This window comes from Nerophis ophidion, linkage group LG04 (assembly GCF_033978795.1).
Source record: "Nerophis ophidion isolate RoL-2023_Sa linkage group LG04, RoL_Noph_v1.0, whole genome shotgun sequence".
Lineage (NCBI taxonomy): Eukaryota > Metazoa > Chordata > Actinopteri > Syngnathiformes > Syngnathidae > Nerophis > Nerophis ophidion.
In genome coordinates, this window is record NC_084614.1 from 86,268,147 (window position 1) to 86,290,911 (window position 22,765).

The window sequence follows — 22,765 nt, forward strand, 5'->3', positions numbered from 1 at the left end:
TTCCTTCAGTAGAGTTCCCTCGGGAAAATTAAAAATGCCAGCAGCAGCGTACAGAACTGAGGTCAAATTTAAAAAGTAAATCATAAATAAGAAGGGCATGTGTTATTGTTTTGCATCCCCTGTCATCCTCGTACAGGGGTGTCCAAAGTGCGGCCCAGGGGCCATTTGCGGCCCGCGGGTAATTTTGTAATGGACAAAGCAAATTCTAAAAATACGATTAAAAAAAAAAAAGTGCTATTAAAGAGGAAACAGGTGAAATGTGACAAGAAAATGTTGCAATGTTTACTCTAATAACACAAAGCTGCCATCTAGGCTGTTGTTTACTAAAAAAATAATAATAAATCAAAATCAATGTCAATATGGATTATTGACCTATTCAAGGCTCCAACGACGCCACATTAAATATTCCACTTTGAGATGTTTTTCGGGAAAATGTTGCATATTTTGTGTTTGCCATATAAAAAAGAAAAAACATAAACACCAATAAAATATATATATATATATATATATATATATATATATATATATATATATATATATCAATCAATCAATCAATGTTTACTTATATAGCCCTAAATCACTAGTGTCTCAAAGGGCTGCACAAACCACCACGACATCCTCGGTAGGCCCACATAAGGGCAAGGAAAACTCACACCCAGTGGGACGTCGGTGACAATGATGACTATGAGAACCTTGGAGAGGAGGAAAGCAATGGATGTCGAGCGGGTCTAACATGATACTGTGAAAGTTCAATCCATAATGGATCCAACACAGTCGCGAGAGTCCAGTCCAAAGCGGATCCAACACAGCAGCGAGAGTCCCGTTCACAGCGGAGCCAGCAGGAAACCATCCCAAGCGGAGGCGGATCAGCAGCGCAGAGATGTCCCCAGCCGATACACAGGCAAGCAGTACATGGCCACCGGATCGGACCGGACCCCCTCCACAAGGGAGAGTGGGACATAGAAGAAAAAGAAAAGAAACGGCGGATCAACTGGTCTAAAAAGGGAGTCTATTTAAAGGCTAGAGTATACAAATTAGTTTTAAGGTGAGACTTAAATGCTTCTACTGAGGTAGCATCTCAAACTGTTACCGGGAGGGCATTCCAGAGTACTGGAGCCCGAACGGAAAACGCTCTATAGCCCGCAGACTTTTTTTGAGCTTTGGGAATCACTAATAAGCCGGAGTCCTTTAAACGCAGATTTCTTGCCGGGACATATGGTACAATACAATCGGCAAGATAGGATGGAGCTAGACATATAATTGATGGATGGATCTGAAGTTCATCTGAAGACGATTGTGTTTAAAGTAAACAGTAAAAAAATATATATTTTGTTATTTCTAATGAGTAGGACACTTTTGGGTCTCCAATAATTTCAGTAGGATTTTTCTTTTGTGTCATTGCTAAAAAAAAAAAAAAAAAAATTAGAATCAATGTTTTTATGTGTTGAAGGCTCCAATTATTATATAATCTCAAATATTCCACTTTAAAATTCTATTGGGGCGGGGCTTCCGGGGCGTGGCTAAGATGCACATGCAGTAGTTTGCCTCTGCAGTTATTCCGGTGAAAACTATAAAATGTAATCTTAATTCTGCTTTTTTTTTCTTTCTTTTTTTTTTAAACTGACAACGTTTGGTCAATTATATGCATGCCTATCCCTCTGGGTAAATTCGACTCTATTAAGATATAGATAACGATTATGCCCAAGACACGAAGAGGGAAGCAATCAGAGTCACCTGTGGCCGTAAACGAGCCTGAGGCTAGCGCTGAGATGGCGTCATCAACTCTGGAGAAGATGCTGGATAAGATACTCGAGTCTATACACAAACGTTTTGACATGCTTGAGGAAAAGCTTGAGGCTCTTTCAAGCAAGCAGTCGGCACTGACCAACCGAGTGCAGGACATGGAGCAGCAAGGTTCTGAACACGAGCGCCGCATTGAAGCGCTCGAACAAAAATGGACTCAAACGCAGAAGAGGAACGAGAAATTGGTAGCTAAAATAGACGAATTGGAAGGGCGCTCAAGACGGTTTAACATAAAAATAGTCGGGATACCAGAGCAAGAAGAAAAGGGTAGACTTACGGATTTCGTTGCGGACCTGATACCAAAGTCGTTTGGAGCAACGACCAGGTAAAGGTGTTTACCTCTCCTGCAGACACTAAGACCTTTATTATAAAACATTTTAGTGACTAATTATCAATAATGGCTCTACCACACAAGGCTTATGATAAGTATAAAAGCAGAAATACACTTTTTCACTGAGCTTTATTTCACCGGAGGTCGCAGGGGAAAAAAAACAAACACTTCCCTGCCGAGCTATTAATTGCTTGGGGCAATGAACGCAGCTACGAACATGTGCCCTGCGCCTGAAGATGGGGTTGGGGGACTCATGGACTGGGGAACCGTCCAAAACGACGTCTTATGGACATCACCACAATGGAGATTTCACTCCAAAACATTGAACTACACACGATGGGAACCGAGGGAGGGGGGAACAATGGGGTGTGAGTGTTGTGTATGTGTGAATGTGGAGGAAAGAGATGTACAATCATATTTCAACTTACTAATTACTAAGTTTTTTTTTTTTATGTAAGGACAAAAAAAAAAAAAAAAAAAACCTAAAACACCATAATGTCAACATCCATCCATCCATCATCTTCCGCTTATCCGAGGTCGGGTCGCGGGGGCAACAGCCTAAGCAGGGAAACCCAGACTTCCCTCTCCCCAGCCACTTCGTCTAGCTCTTCCCGGGGGATCCCGAGGCGTTCCCAGGCCAGCCGGGAGACATAGTCTTCCCAACGTGTCCTGGGTCTTCCCCGTGGCCTCCTACCGGTTGGACGTGCCCTAAACACCTCCCTAGGGAGGCGTTCGGGTGGCATCCTGACCAGATGCCCGAACCACCTCATCTGGCTCCTCTCGATGTGAAGGAGCAGCGGCTTTACTTTGAGTTCCTCCCGGATGACAGAGCTTCTCACCCTATCTCTAAGGGAGAGACCCGCCACACGGCGGAGGAAACTCATTTCGGCCGCTTGTACCCGTGATCTTATCCTTTCGGTCATGACCCAAAGCTCATGACCATAGGTGAGGATGGGAACGTAGATCGACCGGTAAATTGAGAGCTTTGCCTTCCGGCTCAGCTCCTTCTTCACCACAACGGATCGGTACAACGTCCGCATTACTGAAGACGCCGCACCGATCCGCCTGTCGATCTCACGATCCACTCTTCCCCCACTCGTGAACAAGACTCCTAGGTACTTGAACTCCTCCACTTGGGGCAGGGTCTCCTCCCCAACCCGGAGATGGCACTCCACCCTTTTCCGGGCGAGAACCATGGACTCGGACTTGGAGGTGCTGATTCTCATTCCGGTCGCTTCACACTCTGCTGCGAACCGATCCAGCGAGAGCATGTAAGAAAAAAATCACACTAGTTTCATGGAATGTTAGGGGCTCAGCCAAAAATATTAAAGCAGGGAAGGTTTTTTCACATTTAAATTCATTAAAAGCAGATGTTGTATTCTTACAAGAAACACATCTCTGTAAAGACAACCAACACAAACTTAAAACAAGCTGGATATCTCAGGTTTATCACGCACCCTTTACTTCACAAGCTAGAGGTGTAGCTATTTTAGTTCATAAAAATGTGCCTTTCAGACTTACATCAAAAATAATTGATTTATTTTATTGAATGGTCATATTACATCCTACCCAGTAACTTTTTGGAATATCTATGGACCAAACACTGATGACTCAAACTTTTATCATCGAGTCTTTGGTCTACTTCCTGATGATAGCTCCTCTCATATCTACATTGGTGGTGATTTTAACTGCCTTTTGGACCCCACTTCAGATAGATTGTCAACTAAATCTCATGTCATTGCTAACTCAACTAAAACTATTAATAATCTTATGAGATCAAGAAAGAGTCTTGTTCACGAGTGGGGGAAGAGTGGATCGTGAAATCGACAGGCGGATCGGTGCGGCGTCTTCAGTAATGCGGACGTTGTACCGATCTGTTGTGGTGAAGAAGGAGCTGAGCCGGAAGGCAAAGCTTTCAATTTACCGGTCGATCTACGTTCCCATCCTCACCTATGGTCATGAGCTTTGGGTCATGACCGAAAGGATAAGATCACGGGTACAAGCGGCCGGAATTAGTTTCCTCCGCCGTGTGGCGGGTCTCTCCCTGAGAGATAGGGTGAGAAGCTCTGTCATCCGGGAGGAACTCAAAGTAAAGCCGCTGCTCCTCCACATGGAGAGGAGCCAGATGAGGTGGTTCGGGCATCTGGTCAGGATGCCACCCGAACGCCTCCCGAGGGAGGTGTTTAGGGCACGTCCAACCGGTAGGAGGCCACGGGGAAGACCCAGGACACGTTGGGAAGACTATGTCTCCCGGCTGGCCTGGGAACGCCTCGGGATCCCCCAGGAAGAGCTAGACGAAGTGGCTGGGGAGAGGGAAGTCTGGGCTTCCCTGCTTAGGCTGTTGCCCCCGCGACCCGACCTCGGATAAGCGGAAGAAGATGGATGGATGGATGGGAGATCAAGAAATATCATAGACATATGGAGAGTAAAACACCCTAATAAAAGGGAGTATTCATTTTACTCCGCTGTACACAATTCCTACACGAGAATTGATTACTTTTTAGTGGAAGCCTCTGCCCTCTCCAATGTCAGTAATCCTGAGTACCATAGTCGAATAATCTCAGATCACAGTCCTGTGAGTTTGCAGATTCAAATTGATCTCCTTAAAATCAAACAAAAATGGAGATTTAATCCACAACTATTATTATATGAAGATTTTAAAGAGTATATAAACAAGATTATCCAAGATTTTATTGAGGTGAATGATAACGGAGAGGTCTCAGACTCCACTTTGTGGGAAGCTCTTAAAGCTACTGTGAGAGGATATATCATTTCATTTGAAATCTCAAAACAAAGAGAAACAAGAAAAAGGCAGAGAGAATTAGAAAAAGAAATTAAAGAAATGGAAAAAAAAAGTCATATAAATTCTCTTTTGCAGTCTGATTACAATAAGATGCTGAAACTGAAAAATGAATACAACTCTCTTCTTCATGGGGAAGTATCTAAACTCCTGCTGAAAAATAAACAAAAACATTTTGAAATATACGATAAACCACAAAAACTTCTATCCAGACAGCTCAAAGGAGATCAAGCCAAAGCTGCTATTCACAAAATATGCTCAAAAACAGGTGAAACATGTACAGATCTAAAGGATATCAATAATGTCTTCAAAGACATTTATTCAGAATTATATAAATCTAATTCAGCTATATCTGTTAATGATTTAAATGATTTGTTTACCTCATTAAACTTACCTCAACTGAGTCCAAATCATCAGAAATCTTTAGACAACACTATTTCAACTGAAGAACTGCAAAAAGCACTGAAATCTTTCTCCTTGAATAAAAGCCCTGGTCCAGATGGATTTGGTGCGGAGTTTTATCAAGCTTTCAGTGAAATACTATCCCCTATAATACTTAGAATGTTAAATGATTCTTTTGTGAACAACAAACTTCCAAGTTCTTTGTATGAAGCCCATATATGTATAATACCAAAAAAAGGGAAAAAATCCACTTGATCCAGCCAATTATAGACCTAGCTCCCTGCTCAATTTAGACCATAAGATTCTAACTAAGGTACTCGCAACAAGGTTAAGCAACCACATAACAGAAATTATTCATCCAGATCAGGTCGGTTTCATCCCGGACAGACCTTCTTTTGGCAATGTACGGAGATTACTGAACGTATTGTACTCAGACTGCACAGGAAACAAAAAGGCTGGCGTCCTGACTCTGGATGCTCATAAAGCTTTTGATTCAATTGAGTGGGCTTATCTTTTTCATGTTCTCAAATTATTTGGATTGGGAGAACATTTTATAAAATGGGTTAAAATAATTTATTCTGCACCAAAATCATATGTCATAACTAATAATGTGGTATCGGATAGTTTTGAATTACATGGCGGTGTGAGACAGGGTGACTGCCTTTCGCCCTTACTCTTCAATTTGGCCCTCGAACCACTGGCTATTGGTTTAAGAATGAAGTCTAATATTAAAGGATTTTCAGTGGGCTCATCAGAGAGTCTCATCTCACTTTATGCAGATGATGTACTTGTTACACTTACTGAGCCAGAAGTTGCACTACCACTTCTTTTAGAATATGTAGACTCTTTTGGTAGAATATCTGGTTATAAAATAAACTGGTCCAAAAGTGAGCTTATGTTCCTAGGAGATCATGTTGAGATCAGTCAAAATCCAGTTAAAGTCGCAGAAAATTACATATCCTATCTTGGCTTAAAAATATCTAAAAATTATGAATCATTACTAAAGTTGAACTTTATTGAAGCCTTTGAGAAACTGAAAGTGTGTATTGAGTATTGGAAGACCCTACCTCTCTCTATGTTAGGGAAGGTGAATGCTATCAGAATGATCACTCTGCCAAAATGTATTCATCTTTTTCAAAATTTACCAATTGTAATTCCTGTAGATTTTGTCCAAAATCTTGAATCTTTAGTTCTAGATTTTGTGTGGGGATGTAAAAAACGCAGAATATCCAAAAAGCACTTATTTAGGTCTACAGAGGAAGGGGGACTGGGTCTTCCAATGTTCAAAAATTATTATTGGGCATCAAATCTGAGCGCATTGACCTATTGGAAGATGGGGTCCCCAAATAATGAATCTCTTAATTCTGCTCCCTTATGGCTGAAATTGGAACTGCAGTCATTAGTGAAACCTTATACATCATTGCTATCGTTACTTTTTACTAAACCAGTTTCTTCAATTAAATCAATAAGTCATAGTGTTGTAGTACAAAATGTAATTTTCCTTTTTTTCCTGTTTTCTCCTCTTTTAAACCGTTCAATTAAGTGTTTTTTTCATCATTTATTCTCTACAAAAAACCTTCTGTAAAAGGAAAAAAAATGTACGACGAAATGACAGACAGAAATACCCATTTTTTTATACATATAGATTTATTTATTAAAGGTAGATTGAGCAAATTGGCTATTTCTGGCAATTTATTTAAGTGTGTATCAAACTGGGAGCCCTTCGCATTAATCAGTACCCAAGAAGTAGCTCTTGGTTTCAAAAGGTTGGTGACCTCTGATATAAATGAATGTAACGATGGTAATAAAATGTTATATAGCAAAGTAAAAGTTGTGTTTCTTATCTAAGTAAATGTAACTCGTTACTACTCACCTACGTGGATAAGTGTGTTCACCTTTGACAGGTACGACAAAATAAAAATAAAAATAAAAATGATCACCATCGAGTTTAGGTGACTTGAAACAAGCATGCATTCAATGTTTGGCTTTACCGTGTCTACTTTTACTTTCACTTTCTTTGATATTCTGCCAGCAGAAGCGTCTGCCTCACACTTTTCCCCCACGTTCAGCACTTTGGCCACAGCGAGTCCATCTCATGAAGGCTTTCTGCTGACTTTTTTACTCAGGATGAAACTTCCTGATGCAACCCTGGCCGGGAATCGAACCCATGCGAGGCAGATGCGTGTCCCGTTACCCCAGCAGGGACGCCTCACGCTTGGGAGACATAACGGAGGTGAAAGTTAAGACGTGAAATAAAAAGAAGTGAGGATGTCCTGCGGTGTAGCGACTTTATGTCTATCAATCATTATTTGTATTGATGCTTTCTTGAGAGGACTACAATACGATCACTGATCGGATGTTCCAGCCCTGTCATTACTTTTAACTCTCAATCTCACCTTCATTCCTCTTTCTTTCTTTTCTTTCCAAGTTTGGCGGCCAACTTGACACACCTTTTTGTTGTCAAGTCACGTGATTTCCCAGAAAAGCCACACAAGCATTTACCTGACGTGGCCACAAGGGGCGCTCTCTAGTGAGTCCAGTAGAAGACTTCTTGTCAGTTGACTGCTGCCACTTTTCTGTGCAGAATAGCGTTTCGTTTTCTCTCCTCACTGTGACGTCACAGAATGCTGACTCCTCATTGGCTCAGGTGGAGTATTATAAAAAGAGCCTCGACAGTTCCTGGTTCATTTTTCCTGTTTGCGAGTCAAGCGAGTGTTCGTCACTTTTGTCTTTCTCTGCGGGATTAAAAGTGGCAAACATCTTTTTGTTTCGCGCTGACATCATGAACTTGTTTTTATTCTTTCTTCTGGTCGTGCAAATGCACAGCGTGACGCCTGGTAAGTCCTTTTTATAAGTTTATTAATATTTTACTCATAAATCTTGTCCGTGCCTTCACTTATTTGACTTCTGAGAGTTTCTGTTACTTATTAATTAGATAATTGTTGTATTATTTAAGACCTTTATTACTCAATCCTGGTTCTTTTTAAACATATTTTATTGTTTTCCCTTTTTCTTAGTAAAAATTTTAAATGTTCCAAGAAGGTTACAGAAGCAGATAAATTCGTTTAGGCTCTTTATTTATTTTGACTTTAGCGTTTCTTGTTCAAAGACTTATTTTTTCCAAGGCTTGTAAGAACGAACACAAATCTTCAAACACGGAAGTGTCAGAAACTAATCAAGTGTAGTAACATCACCCCGCCACAAGATGTCAGTAAGAGTCGACATCAAATGGGCAGAACAGGTTGTGTTCAACTCTGTTGTACTTTTTATTCAGCCTCCATTGTAGAAAATATATGTTTATTTTCAAAATGTTCAAACTGTCAACAGATGTTAGTAATATTATTAATGTGTTGTATTTGTCATAGAACATGTGAGTCTTGACTGTGATATCTAGCAGTGTTTGATGTTCACTTTAAGACCCGACTGAAGACGGAAGGAGCTAAAATATTCACAGTGCAAGATTGTTGAACATGAAACAAAATAATAAAAAGTCATCCTGTTGTTGTTTTCTTCTTTCAGTGATTCACACGCTGCAGTATTTCCAAACTGCGTCCTCTCAAGTTCCAAACTTCCCAGAGTATGTGATTGTTGGTTATGTTGATGGAGTTCAGATTTCTCACTATGACAGCAACAGCAGGAAAGCAGAAGCCAAACAGGACTGGATGAACAAAATCACAGCAGAGGATCCAAAATACTGGCAGAGACAAACAGAGATCAGTGTTGGTAATGAGTTGAGGGCTAAACACAACCTTGAAGTTCGTAAGAAGCGTTTCAACCAAACTGGAGGTTTGTTTATGTTGAACTTTCTACTACTTAAATGTATTTGATGTACTCTTTTTATACTGTAGTAAACACACATTACTGCACTGATACTTGTCTCTGTCCATCCCATAATAACCTACACTAATACTGTGTGTGTGTGTGTGTGTGTGTGTGTGTGTGTGTGTGTGTGTGTGTGTGTGTGTGTGTGTGTGTGTGTGTGTGTGTGTGTGTGTGTGTGTGTGTGTGTGTGTGTGTGTGTGTGTGTGTGTGTGTGTGTGTGTGTGTGTGTGTGTCTCAGGTGTTCACATTCTCCAGTGGATGTCTGGATGTGAATGGAATGATGAGACTGATGAAGTTAAAGGTTGGGAACAGGAAGGTTATGATGGAGAAGATTACATATCGTTGGACATGAAGACATGGACATTTACTGCAGCAAAACAACAAGCTTTCCCCGACAAACTCAAGTGGGACCAGAACAAACATCTACTAGAATACAGGAAGTTTTACTTCACTGAGGAATGTCCTTCTTACTTGAAGAAGCATGTGAACAATGGGAAGGAGGTCCTAATGAGAACAGGTAGAAACACAACATGTACTTTCACCTTTTAACTTGTTAGCACTCCCCCTATAGGAACATTACTGACATTACACCCTGTCTCTTTATACTCTTCACTCTTTCGCTCACCTTCTCTCCATCTTTACCTCCGTTCTCACCTTCTCTCCATTTTACCTCCGTTGTCACCTTCTCTCCATCTCTACCTCCATTTTCCCTTCTTCCCCAACTTTACCTCCATCCTCTCCTTTTACTTCCATCTTTACCTCCATCTACACTTTCTCTCCATCTTTACCTCATTCTCTCCTTCTATCCATCTTTACCTCCATCCTCACATTCTCTCCATCTTAACCTGTGTTCTCATCTTCTCTCCATCTTTATCTCCTTCTCTCCATCTTTACCTCGCTCTCACCTTCTCTCCATATTTACCTCAGTTCTCTCCTTTTCCCTCCATCTTTACCTCCATCCTCACGTTCTCTCCATCTTTACCGCTGTCCGCTCTTACTCTCCATCTTTACCTCCATCTACACTTTCTCTCCATCTTTATCTCATTCTCTCCTTCTCTCCATCTTTACCTCATTCTCTCCATCTTTACCTCATTCTTACCTTCTCTCCATATTTACCTCCATTGTCTCCTTTTCCCTCGATTTTTACCTCCATCTACACTTTCTCTCCATCTTTATCTCATTCTCTCATTCTCTCCATCTTTACCTCATTTTCTCCATCTTTACCTCCATCCACACCTTCTCTCCATATTTACCTCCATTCTCTCCTTTTCCCTCCATTTTTACCTCCATCCTCACTTCCTCTCCAGCTTTACCTCATCCTCTCCATCTTTACCTCATTTTCTCCATCTTTACCTCATCCACACCTTCTCTCCATATTTACCTCCGTTCTCTCCTTTTCCCTCCATTTTTACCTCCATCCTCACGTTCTCCTCATCTTTACCTCATTCTCAACTTCTCTCCATCTTTACCTCCATCCACACCTCATCTCCATATTTACCTCCGTTCTCTCCTTCTCTCCATCTTTACTTTCATCCACACCTTCTCTCCATCTTTACCTTCATCCAAACCTCTCTATTTGTACCTCCATTTTCTCTATCTTTAATTCCATCCTCATATTCTCTCCATCTTTACCTCCCTCCACACCTTCTCTCCATCTTTACCTCCGTTCTCATCTTCTCTCCATCCTTACCTCCGTTCTCATCTTCTCTCCATCTTTAACTTCATCCAAACCTTCTCTCTGTACCTCCATTTTCTCCATCTTTACCTCCATCGACACCTTCTTTCCATCGACACCTTCACTCCATCTTTACCTCTGTTCTCATCTTTTCTCCATCTTTACCTCCATCCACATCTTTTCTCCATATTCTCTCCATCCACACCTTCTCATCTTTACCTCCATCCCCACCTTCTCTCCATCCACACCTTCTCCCCACGTTGTCCTGTGTTCACACGTGACATCACTTCCTGTGCAGAGCTTCCAGAGGTGTTCCTGCTCCAGAAGACGCCGTCCTCTCCGGTCAGCTGCATGGCGACAGGTTTCTACCCCGACGGTGCCGACCTGTTTTGGAGGAAAGACGGCGAGCAGATCTTCGAGGACGTGGAGCACGGAGAGATACTCCCCAACCACGACGGAACCTTCCAGATGTCGGTGGCGCTGAAAGTGGAGGTGACGGCCGACGTGGAGGGCAAGTACGAATGTGTGTTTCAGCTGTCAGGCGTCAAGGAGGACTTGGTCACCAAGCTGGAGAGAAGAAGCATCCTGAGCAACGCAAGCCATGAAGGTGAGAAAGACACATTTAGTTGGAGATGTTTCCCATCACAAGTCCACCTGTCACCATTATTGATCCATGTCACCATGACAACGCTTGACGTCTGCATGCAAAGTAGTCATGAAGGTTTCCTCTTCATGCTTTGTCACTCCACTTGTGCTTTTTTGCTCTCCACAGACAACTTGAGCGTCGCCCTCGCTGCCACGGCGGCGGTCCTCGCTGTGGCGGCCATCATCATCATCATCATCATCATGGTCATGGTCAGGCGTCACAGAAACAGACAAGGTGAGGGACGCCAATGTCCTCTGTCTTCTTCTTCTCGGTGCACTCGGTCCAGGCCGTGAGTTGATGCTTTCATCCGGGCTGCAAAGGTGCGGCCATCTTTTAGTTGCCTTCCAGCCAAACACTCAAAGATCCACAGAGACAGAGCGCACACTCTCACGTAGAAACACGGCGTGACGTGAGGGGAAAAGTCCACTTCACCTTGTTTCTCTTTCATTTCAGCCCAGTACGATCCAGCTGGTAAGTAAAACATCTTTTCTTTGAGCCGCAAGAAACAAAGCCGTGGTGAAGCGTCACTCACATGGAGGTCTGATGTGGACCTTTGTTACAAGTTTAGCCGGAAAAGCCCAACTGGAGCTGACTCCTTCACAATAAAAGTCCCTCCTGTGAGCACACGCAATACAAAGTCTGGCATATCTCACTTTTGACAGGAGTCCTCATGATGAGGATCAGCCAAATGAGACATCAAGTGTGCTGACTCGTCATGTTTCCAAGTCACACCTCAAAGATCTGATGTGAGTGACGAGGCACCTACTGGATGTTCTTCCTTCACCGTTTGCGTTTGTCCCGCAGCTCGCCACGGCGGCGTGGAGCTCGACGAGAACGTGCAGGCGGCTGAAGGCTGAGTAAGCTCACATGGACTGTCTGCACCTCCAAATGTTCTTGTGTGAAGATGATGTTCAACTTGGATTCACCTGCTTCTGTCGGGAATGTGCTGAGTGGTCTTCTTCCTCCAGGATGCTTTGTGCACTGGAACACAGGGAGATGTCTCCATCGCTGAGGGACGTCATCACACTCGGAGATGAGATGGAGATGTGCTTTGTTCTTCGTCCGACTGCTCCTCACGCTATTCCATGTATTCTTCTTTGGCCGTTAAAAGACTTTCAAGATCAAACGTTGGTGGCTGTAAAATCGCACGTTTCATGGCCTTGACGTCATGACGAGGATTTCTTCTTTTCTTTCAATGGCCGCTGCTTATGATCAATATCACATTGTGTCACATCTCTGTCAATAAATCCGTTTTTTCTCCACTCGCCTCGCACTGCTTTCTTGGGGACCAGGAAGAGTCTCAGTCATAAAAATGGTAGAAGTAGGTCATTTTTATTTATGTTTGTATTTTTTCACTCAACACTTAAATCCCTTGATCAATTTCAGGTTTATCCGTCCTTATCAGTCTTTTTTTTTTCATAATTTACGCCATTTTTGTCAAAACCTTGTTTTGTTATGGCAAAAGCACAAAATAATAATTTTCACTCAACTTAATTGCAATTTTAAATATGTCAATAATTCATAACATCATCGATTTTAATCCATTATTTTTTTTTGAGCAATGACAATTAAAACTTGTCCCACTGAAATTATTAGGATCCAAACGGGCCCCACTCATAAAAATAAGTCAAACATTTATTTTTACTTTCAACACTTAAGTCCCTCGATAAACTTCAGATCCATCCCTCGTTTCTGTGACGACCTGTCACGTCAGGTGTCACGCGGTCTGTTTGCGTTTGTGTTTATCTCCTAGTCAGCGCTCTTATTTTGGTCCCACTTCCTGTTTGTCTCCCTGAGCCCTTTTCCCTCCTCACCTGTCGCTGATTGGCAGCCTGGCCACACCTGGTCATGGGGTGAGGGTGATGGGTCAAACGCAGAGGAAAATCTCACCACACCTAGTGTGTGTGTGACAATCATTGGTACTTTTACTTTAATCAACTGGCTTCTATTTATGCCTGCCTCGCCCTCCAGTCAGGGCTCAAGGATTGTTTTGTGAAACGTTACTTTGGTTTTTCTGTATGCTGCTTATGCTTCTGTGCACTTCCCTGCTGCACCTCCTTGTGCTCCCTGTGGAAATTAAAAGACTCTCACCCGCACGTCCTCCTGTCTCCTGCATCTTGGGGTCACAACTAGAGCAGCCATGCAAGTACGTGACAGCTTCTTCATTTCTGTTTTTTTTTTTTTTGCCCTATTAGTCAAAACCCCTTTTTTTTTTGTAGGATAAACACAAAATATCCTATAAAAATACTCTTTAGTCAAATTTTGTAAGTGACGTAATTGGAGCCATGACTAGTTTAAATAATTTGTAACAACATTGAGTTTGATTCATTATTATTTTTGAGCAATGACAGCTTTAAAGAGAAAACAACCTGCATGGCAGCTTTATTAGACTCAACAATGCAACTTTTCTTTGTTCCATTTCACATGTTTTCACCTCTTTTATTCCATTATTTAGTTTTTTTATACACTATCTGTAGAATGTGTCGTGTATGAGCTTATATGGGACATAATGTATAATATTTCTAATTGCCTTTTTCTTTTTCATGCCTTTTTAATCTGAGTCTTTCAAGCAAAATCGTTCCAAAAATCAGCAAACCCGCCTTTCTTCTTCCCCCGTCAAAAGTAGGTGAATCCACAAATATAAATAACTACAGACCGATTTCCAAATTGGGTTAATGTTGAATGTCCAATCCAAGATGGCCGACAGGACTGTCTTTTGTTTGTCTGCTTGTCAAAGTGGTCTGAATTTCTATGTGTTTTAGTCTCTTTTTTTAGCCGATTTAAGTAAATTGCACTAGTTTTAAGCGTAACAATTGATGAATGAAGGCTTACGTCCAAAAAGTGGTATTTCTGACTGCTTTTGTTGGATTTGGAAATCTGGAGGCCTCTGACCTGCAGAAGCCGGGGGATGTTTTGCTAGCTGAAATTTTGGCCTTCCATCTGCCACAGTCTGGATCTATACTAGTCTCAGCTTGGCCTTCCACTACCTACAGTCTGAGTCGACTGGCTTCATCTTGGCCTTCCGTCTTCCACGGCCTGGATCCATCTTAGCCTCAGACTGACTAAAGCTGGGCCTCTGCTAGCCTTAGCTTGGTCTTCCAACTCTTGTAGCTTGGACATCTGAACTTTGATTATTGGACCTGGGTAGGTAGTAAAACAATTTAACAATGACTTTGACAAAAGCTCTCTATTTAATATTAATGCTTTTTCCTGGACTTGTTTTCTGCAATTGTAGTGGAGTACCTGACCAGGTGCTCCACCAACCTTTAACTCTACCAAACGCAATAACAATCACCTGGTCCTTTGAAACTACAGCATTTACACAAAGGTTATTGATATCCACATGTGGGTCAGTGCTAAATAATTCTAACCAGCTTCAGTTATGGTGTATTTCTGTGCTAAACAGATGGTTTTCTCCTTCTGATATTACTCATTTTGATATTGTGAAGCCAAATAATGTTGTCATGAGGTCACCTTGCCATATGAAACGGAAAATCTTTATATTGCTCTTACTTCTGCTATCAGGCAATGTGCAACCAAATCCAGGCCCAGCTTTATACAACATCAGTACTCCTGATGAACTTAGAGCTAGCCCATAGCAAAGCAAAATTGAAGATGAGATCTCATATGTCTTATATATATCTCCTAGACATAAAAGAGCACTAATCGAGACCAAAGTAGATTTCTCATTCTTCTCAAATGTAGCTCCTGAGAAATAAGGCTCGCAGTGAGCACTGTGAGAGATCTCAAAGTTGTCTAACAGTTATCTCTTTTTCCGATTTCAACAAAGACCAAAATGAGAGATGAATGAGCTGGTCTCCAATATGTCTCAATAATGACTCAGTGAGAGACGCACATGGTTTTGTTTCTCACTACTCACTGTTTGAGTTCTCAGATGTCTCTTTGCTATTTCGGCAAAAAGACAATCAATGAGTATTGGTTTCAATATGTCTCAATGATGTCTGAGTGAGAGATATACTTGGTTTTGTCTCTCACTGCTCACTATTTGAGTTGTAATATACCCGTTTTCTGGCTTAGAAAAAATAATTTCAAAAATGCATTTTAATTGACACAGTTTAATTATACCTCAATCATACTCCAGTTTATCTCACGCTAACATTTGGAGAAAAAAATTAATTCAGGCAATATGGATATATGGTCTGTAATCTAAATGGTTTATTTAAATAATTTTCTACTTAATTTGTTGATTTCTTATCCACACGCAATGTACAGTAACTCAGTGACTACAATTGTGAGATTTAAAACTGAACCCAAACAATACTGATATGATCACAAGACACTTTTTAAGAGCTTTTAACATTTGTGAACTTTCTAGAGCAGTGGTTCTCAAACTCTTTTAACAAGGTACCACTTCAGAAGATATTTGGCTCTCCAACCACCATTATAAGGACTAATATTAAAATACAGTAGCATAGTAGGCCTATGTATTCATTAAAAAAAGACAGTGGTTTTATTAAACAAGTAAATTTAATAAATTGGCCACTGAAATATTACACACAATGCAAAAACATAATCAACAATGATACTCCATATACAGTACATATTTACAGACTTTTACAGCATCCACGGCAACATCACATCAGTGTGTATTTTCAGAGCATTTATAACAATGATCAAAAAATTGATTTGTGGCTTCTTAGGCCAGTTCAGTTCTTAATTATCTAAAACTTTTCAAGTGTATTGGGGAAATGAACTGCAAACACAATGCCAAGCATAGATGTGAAGTCAAGGAAAACAACTTTACCCAATATGTCATCCAAGGATACTACTGTATTGGCAGAAGTTTCCAATAGGGGAATAACACAACTGCATGTCTCATATGTTACACTATCTTGCAGCAAAGAAAAACCTGCATGTTTAAATTCACGAACGAGGGCCCATTTGGCACATGAATGTGCTACGGTAAACAAGAAATCAATCTGTACATACTTTAAAAAAAAGGATGAGAATCTTTCTTCTGACACACTAGTCCCACAAAACAGGCATTTTATTTGTTTACTTTCTATTGGCCCAAAACAATTACTGGAGGATTTATGTAATATAATAAGCGATGATGCAGAGTGGGATAAAAAAAGTTTTTGAACTTATGCACACTGTTTAAGCAGTCTGTGTTCAGACTATCGGGATAAAGCAACTTGAACATTTTGAGCATATCGCTTAGGGCCTTATCAGTGACTTTATGACAGTTTACATAACCCATGATGATCAGAAGGCACTCTGCCATGGCTTCTGATGCATTGTCATGTATTGGTTTGTCTGTTGTGTCCTTGAAATTTGACTCTTCTGCACACTCCTCACTCAAACTATCTTCAAATCCTTCATAAAACGTATGTCCGTCATTGTACATCCAATCCCCTATATCAGGGAGAGCTTCCTCAAATGATTGAGATGAATCATACTCAGCATCGACATGTAGTTTAGTTGTTAGGCCATCAGGAGGATCTGTGAGGGCTGTTCTGGAAAATGTTTTTCCATTGTCTTTGATAGTCAGAAGTAGAAATATTTTCATGTGCTGAAATTAAAATAGAATACAAATCATTAAAGGTTTTTTATAACATTTTGTCAAAAGGCAAAACGTATAACATCTCAGCATATCGCTCACATTCTTACACTCAAAAGTTTGTCATATTTTAGCAGGATTTGCTTCGTGACAAAATTCACAACAAAACAATAGTCAGACACAGAAGACGGTGGGTGTACCTGGCAGGTAGGGAGAGGCTTGATGTTCCAGAGTGGTACATCCTGCACGGTCACCTGAATGTTGGATGTGTTCCATTTGAAGAGCAGTGTTTTGGGATCCTTCAGGAGGCACCGCCTCCTTCAGTGTTATTCTGCTGCTATCCCCTGACACAAAGAAGAGGAACCAAAAAACTCAAAAGACTAAGATTTAGTAAACACACAGCATCAAACCAAACCTATGAGAAAGGATCTTGACGAGGGATGCAACATTATTGTAAATATTAAGTTATATTGGTTTCAAAATTCTCACAATAATGCCGTGATGTGTGACGCTATCAAACGAGAACTCCAGTGGGTGTGTTTTTTTCTGACAATATTAAGTGGGCTCATCTGAGAAGTAAACTCGATCTCCCATGATAACCCGCGTAGTGTGGGACAACAAAGTTCAAACAGGGGACATTATATAGGGGTGAAAAAGTGGAAGTGTGCAGGAGTGACGGGAATGTTTGTGCTTCGGTGATCCGAGGAATTGTTGCTGTGAAATATTTCTGTGCCTATAACTGTCGTGCTTGTTTAACCTTAAATAAAGTCTGCATAATACAAGGTAAAGCTTGCCACGTTCATCCAGACCATTTCCAAGTCGACCCAGAGCTGTTGCAACTCACCAAAGGAAACGTGGACATGCACAAAATAAGAAATTTGCCGACACTTCACACCACAATGTCTACAATAAGTTAAGGACTATGAGTAATATATTAGAATGAGTTGTATTTTAGAACCATTATTTGGAAAATATCATTGATGTGAAACCAAGACGTAAGCAAGGGACAATATCCATTTGTGAGGTATTTACATGATTAAAAGTCAAATTATTAGTTAATTCTTAAGAATCAGTATTCTACAAACTAATACTAACATTTCCATTGCAAATGACAGTTTCTTAGGAAGTTAAAAGTAAAAAAAACACTAAACTAAACAGCAGTGATGTAACAATACCAAAATGTCATATCACCGTTACTGTGACCAAAATGATCACTGTTTGCATTATAATCGCATTATTGTTGAATGTGCTAAAAATGTAATCAAACCCACAATAATACCAAGTTATATTAAAAAAAAACATACCGGACAAACACAGTATAGTTTCTTGGCTAAAGAAACATTATTGTTCTACATTAGTTACACTGCAAGTTTACTGTTAATGTCAGTTTAAAGACACATATTTGAAAGTTTTGTTTTGTTTGTTTTTGTGTGTTACTTGAAATTCTGGAATTCTGCACCATTCCTTTGCACCTGAAATACCTGTTTATAATAATAAATATGACTACAACATATGAACATTATGTTTGTGTTCAATTATAGTAAGTGTGTTTATCCTAAACATTCCTGCCACTTCATTTAACACCACCCATCTATCCATTTTCTACCGCTTATTCCCTTTGGAGTCGCGGGGGGCGCTGGTGCCTATCTCAGCTACAATCGGGCGGAAGGCGGTGTACACCCAGGACAAGTCCCCACCTCATCGCAGGGCCAACACAGATAGACAGACAACATTCACACTCACATTCACACACCAGGGACCATTTAGTGTTGCCAATTAACCTATCCCCAGGTGCATGTCTTTGGACTTTGACATTTTTGTAACAATATCTTATTGTGGCTTTAACACTGTGACGATATCATACAGTGAAATGTTGATATTGTTACATCCCTAATCATGACCTGATGTTACCTACCAGCCTTAACTTGAAGGTGAAAGATTCAAAAAACATTAATTACACATGCTGAGATTACTTATATTTCAAGTTTCATTCTTCATACGTTCTACTGTAATCAGGGTAAAAGAAAGCAATATTTCCATGCTTGTTCCTGACAAACTGTGGACAGCTTTTTATCCTTCTATCTGGTCTGTAAATCTCAATCAGAACTAATCCATTTAAACAAAGAAAACGCGTATACATGTAACTTACTTAGCCATTGCTCATCAGTCTCCACATAGGTGGTTGCAGGACGGGATGACTGCAGCAAGAAAAATAAAATATCATATATCTGCTGCCAGTTTAATTCACCACAACTATGCCAGTCTACTTACCAGCTTTACAGTCCTTCTTGATCATTTATTTGAGTCGACTTCTTTACCAGTTCTTCTCCATCGTTTTCCAGGTTTTCATTTTGTCATTTCGACACTCCAATACTATGTAAATACAGACAAAGGTTGCTGGAATATACAGTGGAACTTCTTGTAAATGTAAAACTCTATATTATGTTGAAGCAGTGTATGTTCAGTAATTTATATTGTTCAACTTCAAATGTTCTCTGAACATTTACTTCTATCATTGCTATTTCACTATGGGATGTATGAAAAAAAAAAAATATATATATATGCTGAAATTATAACTAATATTATCACTTGAGATGCCTCGCTGGAGGTAACTTTCATAGCTTCTAGCAAGGTTGAATGCGGCATTTATAGCTATATTTCCGTAAATCAGTGACGTTACAGTAGTTTAAAAAATACTAACTCGTGTATGTTAAAGTAATTTAAATACCAAAACAAAAACAATAAATGGTATTACTTACTTGCAGTTGTTATTCCTTCAGTGCCGAATTGTTTCTTCAAGTCACATCCGCCCACTAAATGCGCATGCGTGTTTTTCAGGTAGAGCAAATATGATTGGACAGATTCATGGGGCGCGGTGCCAAATCTCGCGAGAGTGTCGTTGAGATCCACATCTCAGAATTTTGATAAAGTTGATTTTCTCCTTATATGACCATCTGAAAATAGCCATTTTTGGCTATGAGTAACTTTCAAAGGAAGGAAATTTAGAAAATTTACGCTTTCTATCAGACGGCGGCGGACATGACGCGTGGTTTGCCGTCAGTTAACGTCAGAAGAAGAAGAAGAAGAGGCGGGGAAACAGTAGGTGGCGTAACATTTGAACGTTGTCTGTGCGCCTACCTTAAACTAAAACCAGGAAGAAGAAGAAAGCGAAGAAGAAAGAGAAGAAGAAGCGGGAAAGTTTTTGGAAACGACAGTCGCAACGCTTGCGACATGAGACTTGGATAGGTAAGTATGCTAATATTTTTTAGTTGGTCAACCATGTAATGTTGTGAAATGAAAATATTTAACTGTTGTGAAATGAAAATATTTAACTGTTGTGACAACGGAGCGGTCCTTTAGGAGGCTGCGGTAACCATAATGGCGTCTGCCCAACAAGTAATGTTAGCATACATAATGACCTTCACAATTGGATTCTACAGTGCATATTAATTTGGGGAGCTTAACTTAAAAATGTTTTTTATAATACTGTTGTAGATAAAGTGACACTCGACAAAGGAGGTCCGGGTTGAATTTTATCGGTAAGGCTGGCTATTTGCAATAAATAAGAGATTACATCCAAAAGTATTAAATGATTCACTAATTTGCCCCGCCATTTTGAAAGCAGCAGTATATTTGCTTACTCGCTGGCAGAGGCACAGTATGTTTTGTATCATGCTATCGATTGTATAAACTGCATATATTTAGGAAAATAAAGTAGGTATGTGTGTAAAATGTTAAACATACATTAAATGAATCCGGTATTATTGGGCTTCACGGTGGAAGAGGGGTTAGTGCGTCTGCCTCACAATACGAAGTTCCTGCAGTCCTGGGTTCAAATCCAGGCTCGGGATCTTTCTGTGTGGAGTTTGCATGTTCTCCCTGTGAATGCGTGGGTTCCCTCCGGGTACTCCGGCTTCCTCCCACCTCCAAAGACATGCACCTGGGGATAGGTTGATTGGCAACACTAAATTGGCCCTAGTGTGTGAATGTGAGTGTGAATGTTGTCTGTCTATCTGCGATGAGGTGGCGACTTGTCCAGGGTGTACACCGCCTTCCGTCCGATTGTAGCTGAGATAGGCGCCAGCGCCCCCCGCGACCCCGAAATGGAATAAGCGGTAGAAAATGGATGGATGGATGGTATTATCAGACAGGTCTTGTTAAGACTAGCAACATGATATAAGAATAGTTTTCCTGTGATACATGTTTAAAAAATTATGATTGTGTTAACCTGGTCAAAATGCACTAATTATGGTCAACCTCTTCAATACAAAGTCATTGGGGCTCGAGATTATATTCATGACCTTTTTGTTAAAAATACTATAACTTTCCTAAAATGTACTCCATTATAAAAAGGTGCCATCAAGCCCACCGCACCTCAAAATAGATATGAATTAAAATAAGAATTAAACTGTCTGGGTTAAGATTTTTTTTTTACTATAGCCAGAACGATCATAAAATATCATTTTGTTTACTTGTTTTTAACAGAAGTTAAATATGATTCACCCTAAAAGTTAACATCCATATGGAGTGACCCCATATATGTAAATAATTTCCATTTATATTATAGTTCCATCCATATATTTTCTACTGCTTTTCCCTTTCGTATCGTAGGGGTGCTATGTCCTATCCCAGTTCCGCTCGGGCGAAAGGCGGGGTACACCATGAACAAGTCAACTTAGATCGACAGACAACATTCACACACGCGTCAATTTAGTGTTGCCAATCAACCTATCCTTAGTTTGTGATCCAAAATGTATTTTTTCATTTACAGCATGGACCAAAAGGAAACGACTACAAGAAAGAGGTTAAGAGTTCCCACAAAGAAAATGAAGGACCTGCATAATTCTCCTCCCCCAATTAAGCAATCTGGTAAGTTTCTATGTATGTGTAGCAAAGCGGACTACGGTTAAGCCAAATTGCAGTACATGTAGCTAACAAACTGGAAAAAGGACTTTATTAGTTTGTGTAGTATTTAAAGATCAGCTGAGAATACCACCTTGGGAAAGTTGCCCCAAGGAAGTTAGGTAACAGTACCCTAATTGTAATGAGGCCACACACCTCTAAGACAGCGATGGGCAAGCTCTTCCTACTGCATCTGCTTTAAAATGCAAATAGGGATGGGGAGAGGGAATAATCATAACATTGATGTCCAAATGAGATGACAAATACCAGTCCAATTTTTTATACTCAAATTAACTATTTTAAACACTTTCTCTTTTGCACTCTCTCTTTCAGATTGTTTGGCATTCGTCAGATGGGAGGACGGTTATACCGGCAAAATCTTTACAGGAGCAGACATTTTGCCAAGAGATGAAGCTCCTGTGCAGATCTTAGATCTTAAAACAGGAGATTCTGTTTTAGCAAAGTGGTCAGATAGTAAATTTTATAGGGCAACTGTTGAACATATTTTAGGAAAAGATCAGACTCAGTCACCAAAAGGCTGCCAAACTCCACAGGAGTTATTTTTAAATATGTTGGAAGCCAGTGAGCCATCACACTCAACATCAGGGTCTGAAACCATTACAGTAGATCAGAAACCACTGTCTGAACATGATAATATTACAGCGCTGAATCTATCAAGTGACGGACTTGTAACAGGCGGCAACACTGCCTATGGGTAAGCTTGACATTTATTACCTCATGCCTATGGGTCTACAAGTTCAAAACGTTTAATCTTTAGCAAATTTAGTGAATTTCAAAACCAAAAAAAACAGCATTAATTTAAACATTATTTTATTTGCCATCAAATCATTGTTTCAGTAAAT

The 22,765-nt window shown here is 40.3% G+C and overlaps 2 protein-coding genes and 1 long non-coding RNA gene across 4 annotated transcripts in view; 2 read left to right on the forward strand and 1 right to left on the reverse strand.

Moving 5' to 3' along the window:
- Positions 1 to 22,765, forward strand: part of LOC133552125 (class I histocompatibility antigen, F10 alpha chain-like) — an 89,918-nt gene that overhangs the window by 36,255 nt on the left and 30,898 nt on the right. The window lies entirely within an intron of this gene.
- Positions 7,866 to 12,741, forward strand: LOC133552123 (class I histocompatibility antigen, F10 alpha chain-like). 2 transcript variants are annotated; one of them, XR_009806622.1, is made up of 6 exons: positions 7,866 to 8,173; positions 8,856 to 9,122; positions 9,397 to 9,675; positions 11,132 to 11,440; positions 11,606 to 12,336; positions 12,448 to 12,741. XR_009806622.1 is itself a non-coding variant. In XM_061899485.1 (5 exons), the coding sequence occupies exons 1-5, from the start codon at positions 8,119 to 8,121 to the stop codon at positions 11,770 to 11,772; spliced, it is 1,077 nt and encodes a 358-aa protein (XP_061755469.1). In that variant the 5' UTR covers positions 7,866 to 8,118; the 3' UTR covers positions 11,773 to 12,741. The 2 variants fall into 2 exon arrangements, 1 of the variants encoding a protein (XP_061755469.1); XM_061899485.1 differs by having other exon boundaries at positions 11,606 to 12,741.
- Positions 18,457 to 19,819, reverse strand: LOC133550624 (uncharacterized). Its single transcript, XR_009806351.1, has 3 exons — positions 19,760 to 19,819; positions 19,272 to 19,373; positions 18,457 to 19,198 (listed from the first exon to the last, which is right to left on the reverse strand). It is a non-coding gene; the product is annotated as an uncharacterized LOC133550624 (long non-coding RNA).

Excerpts from the sequence above, each read along its gene's own strand:
- LOC133552123 (XM_061899485.1), top strand. The coding sequence starts at position 8,119 with ATGAACTTGTTTTTATTCTTTCTTCTGGTCGTGCAAATGCACAGCGTG. Across the intron at positions 9,123-9,396 it reads GCGTTTCAACCAAACTGGAG|GTGTTCACATTCTCCAGTGG; the intron begins GTTTGTTTATGT and ends TGTGTGTCTCAG. Across the intron at positions 9,676-11,131 it reads GGAGGTCCTAATGAGAACAG|AGCTTCCAGAGGTGTTCCTG; the intron begins GTAGAAACACAA and ends CTTCCTGTGCAG.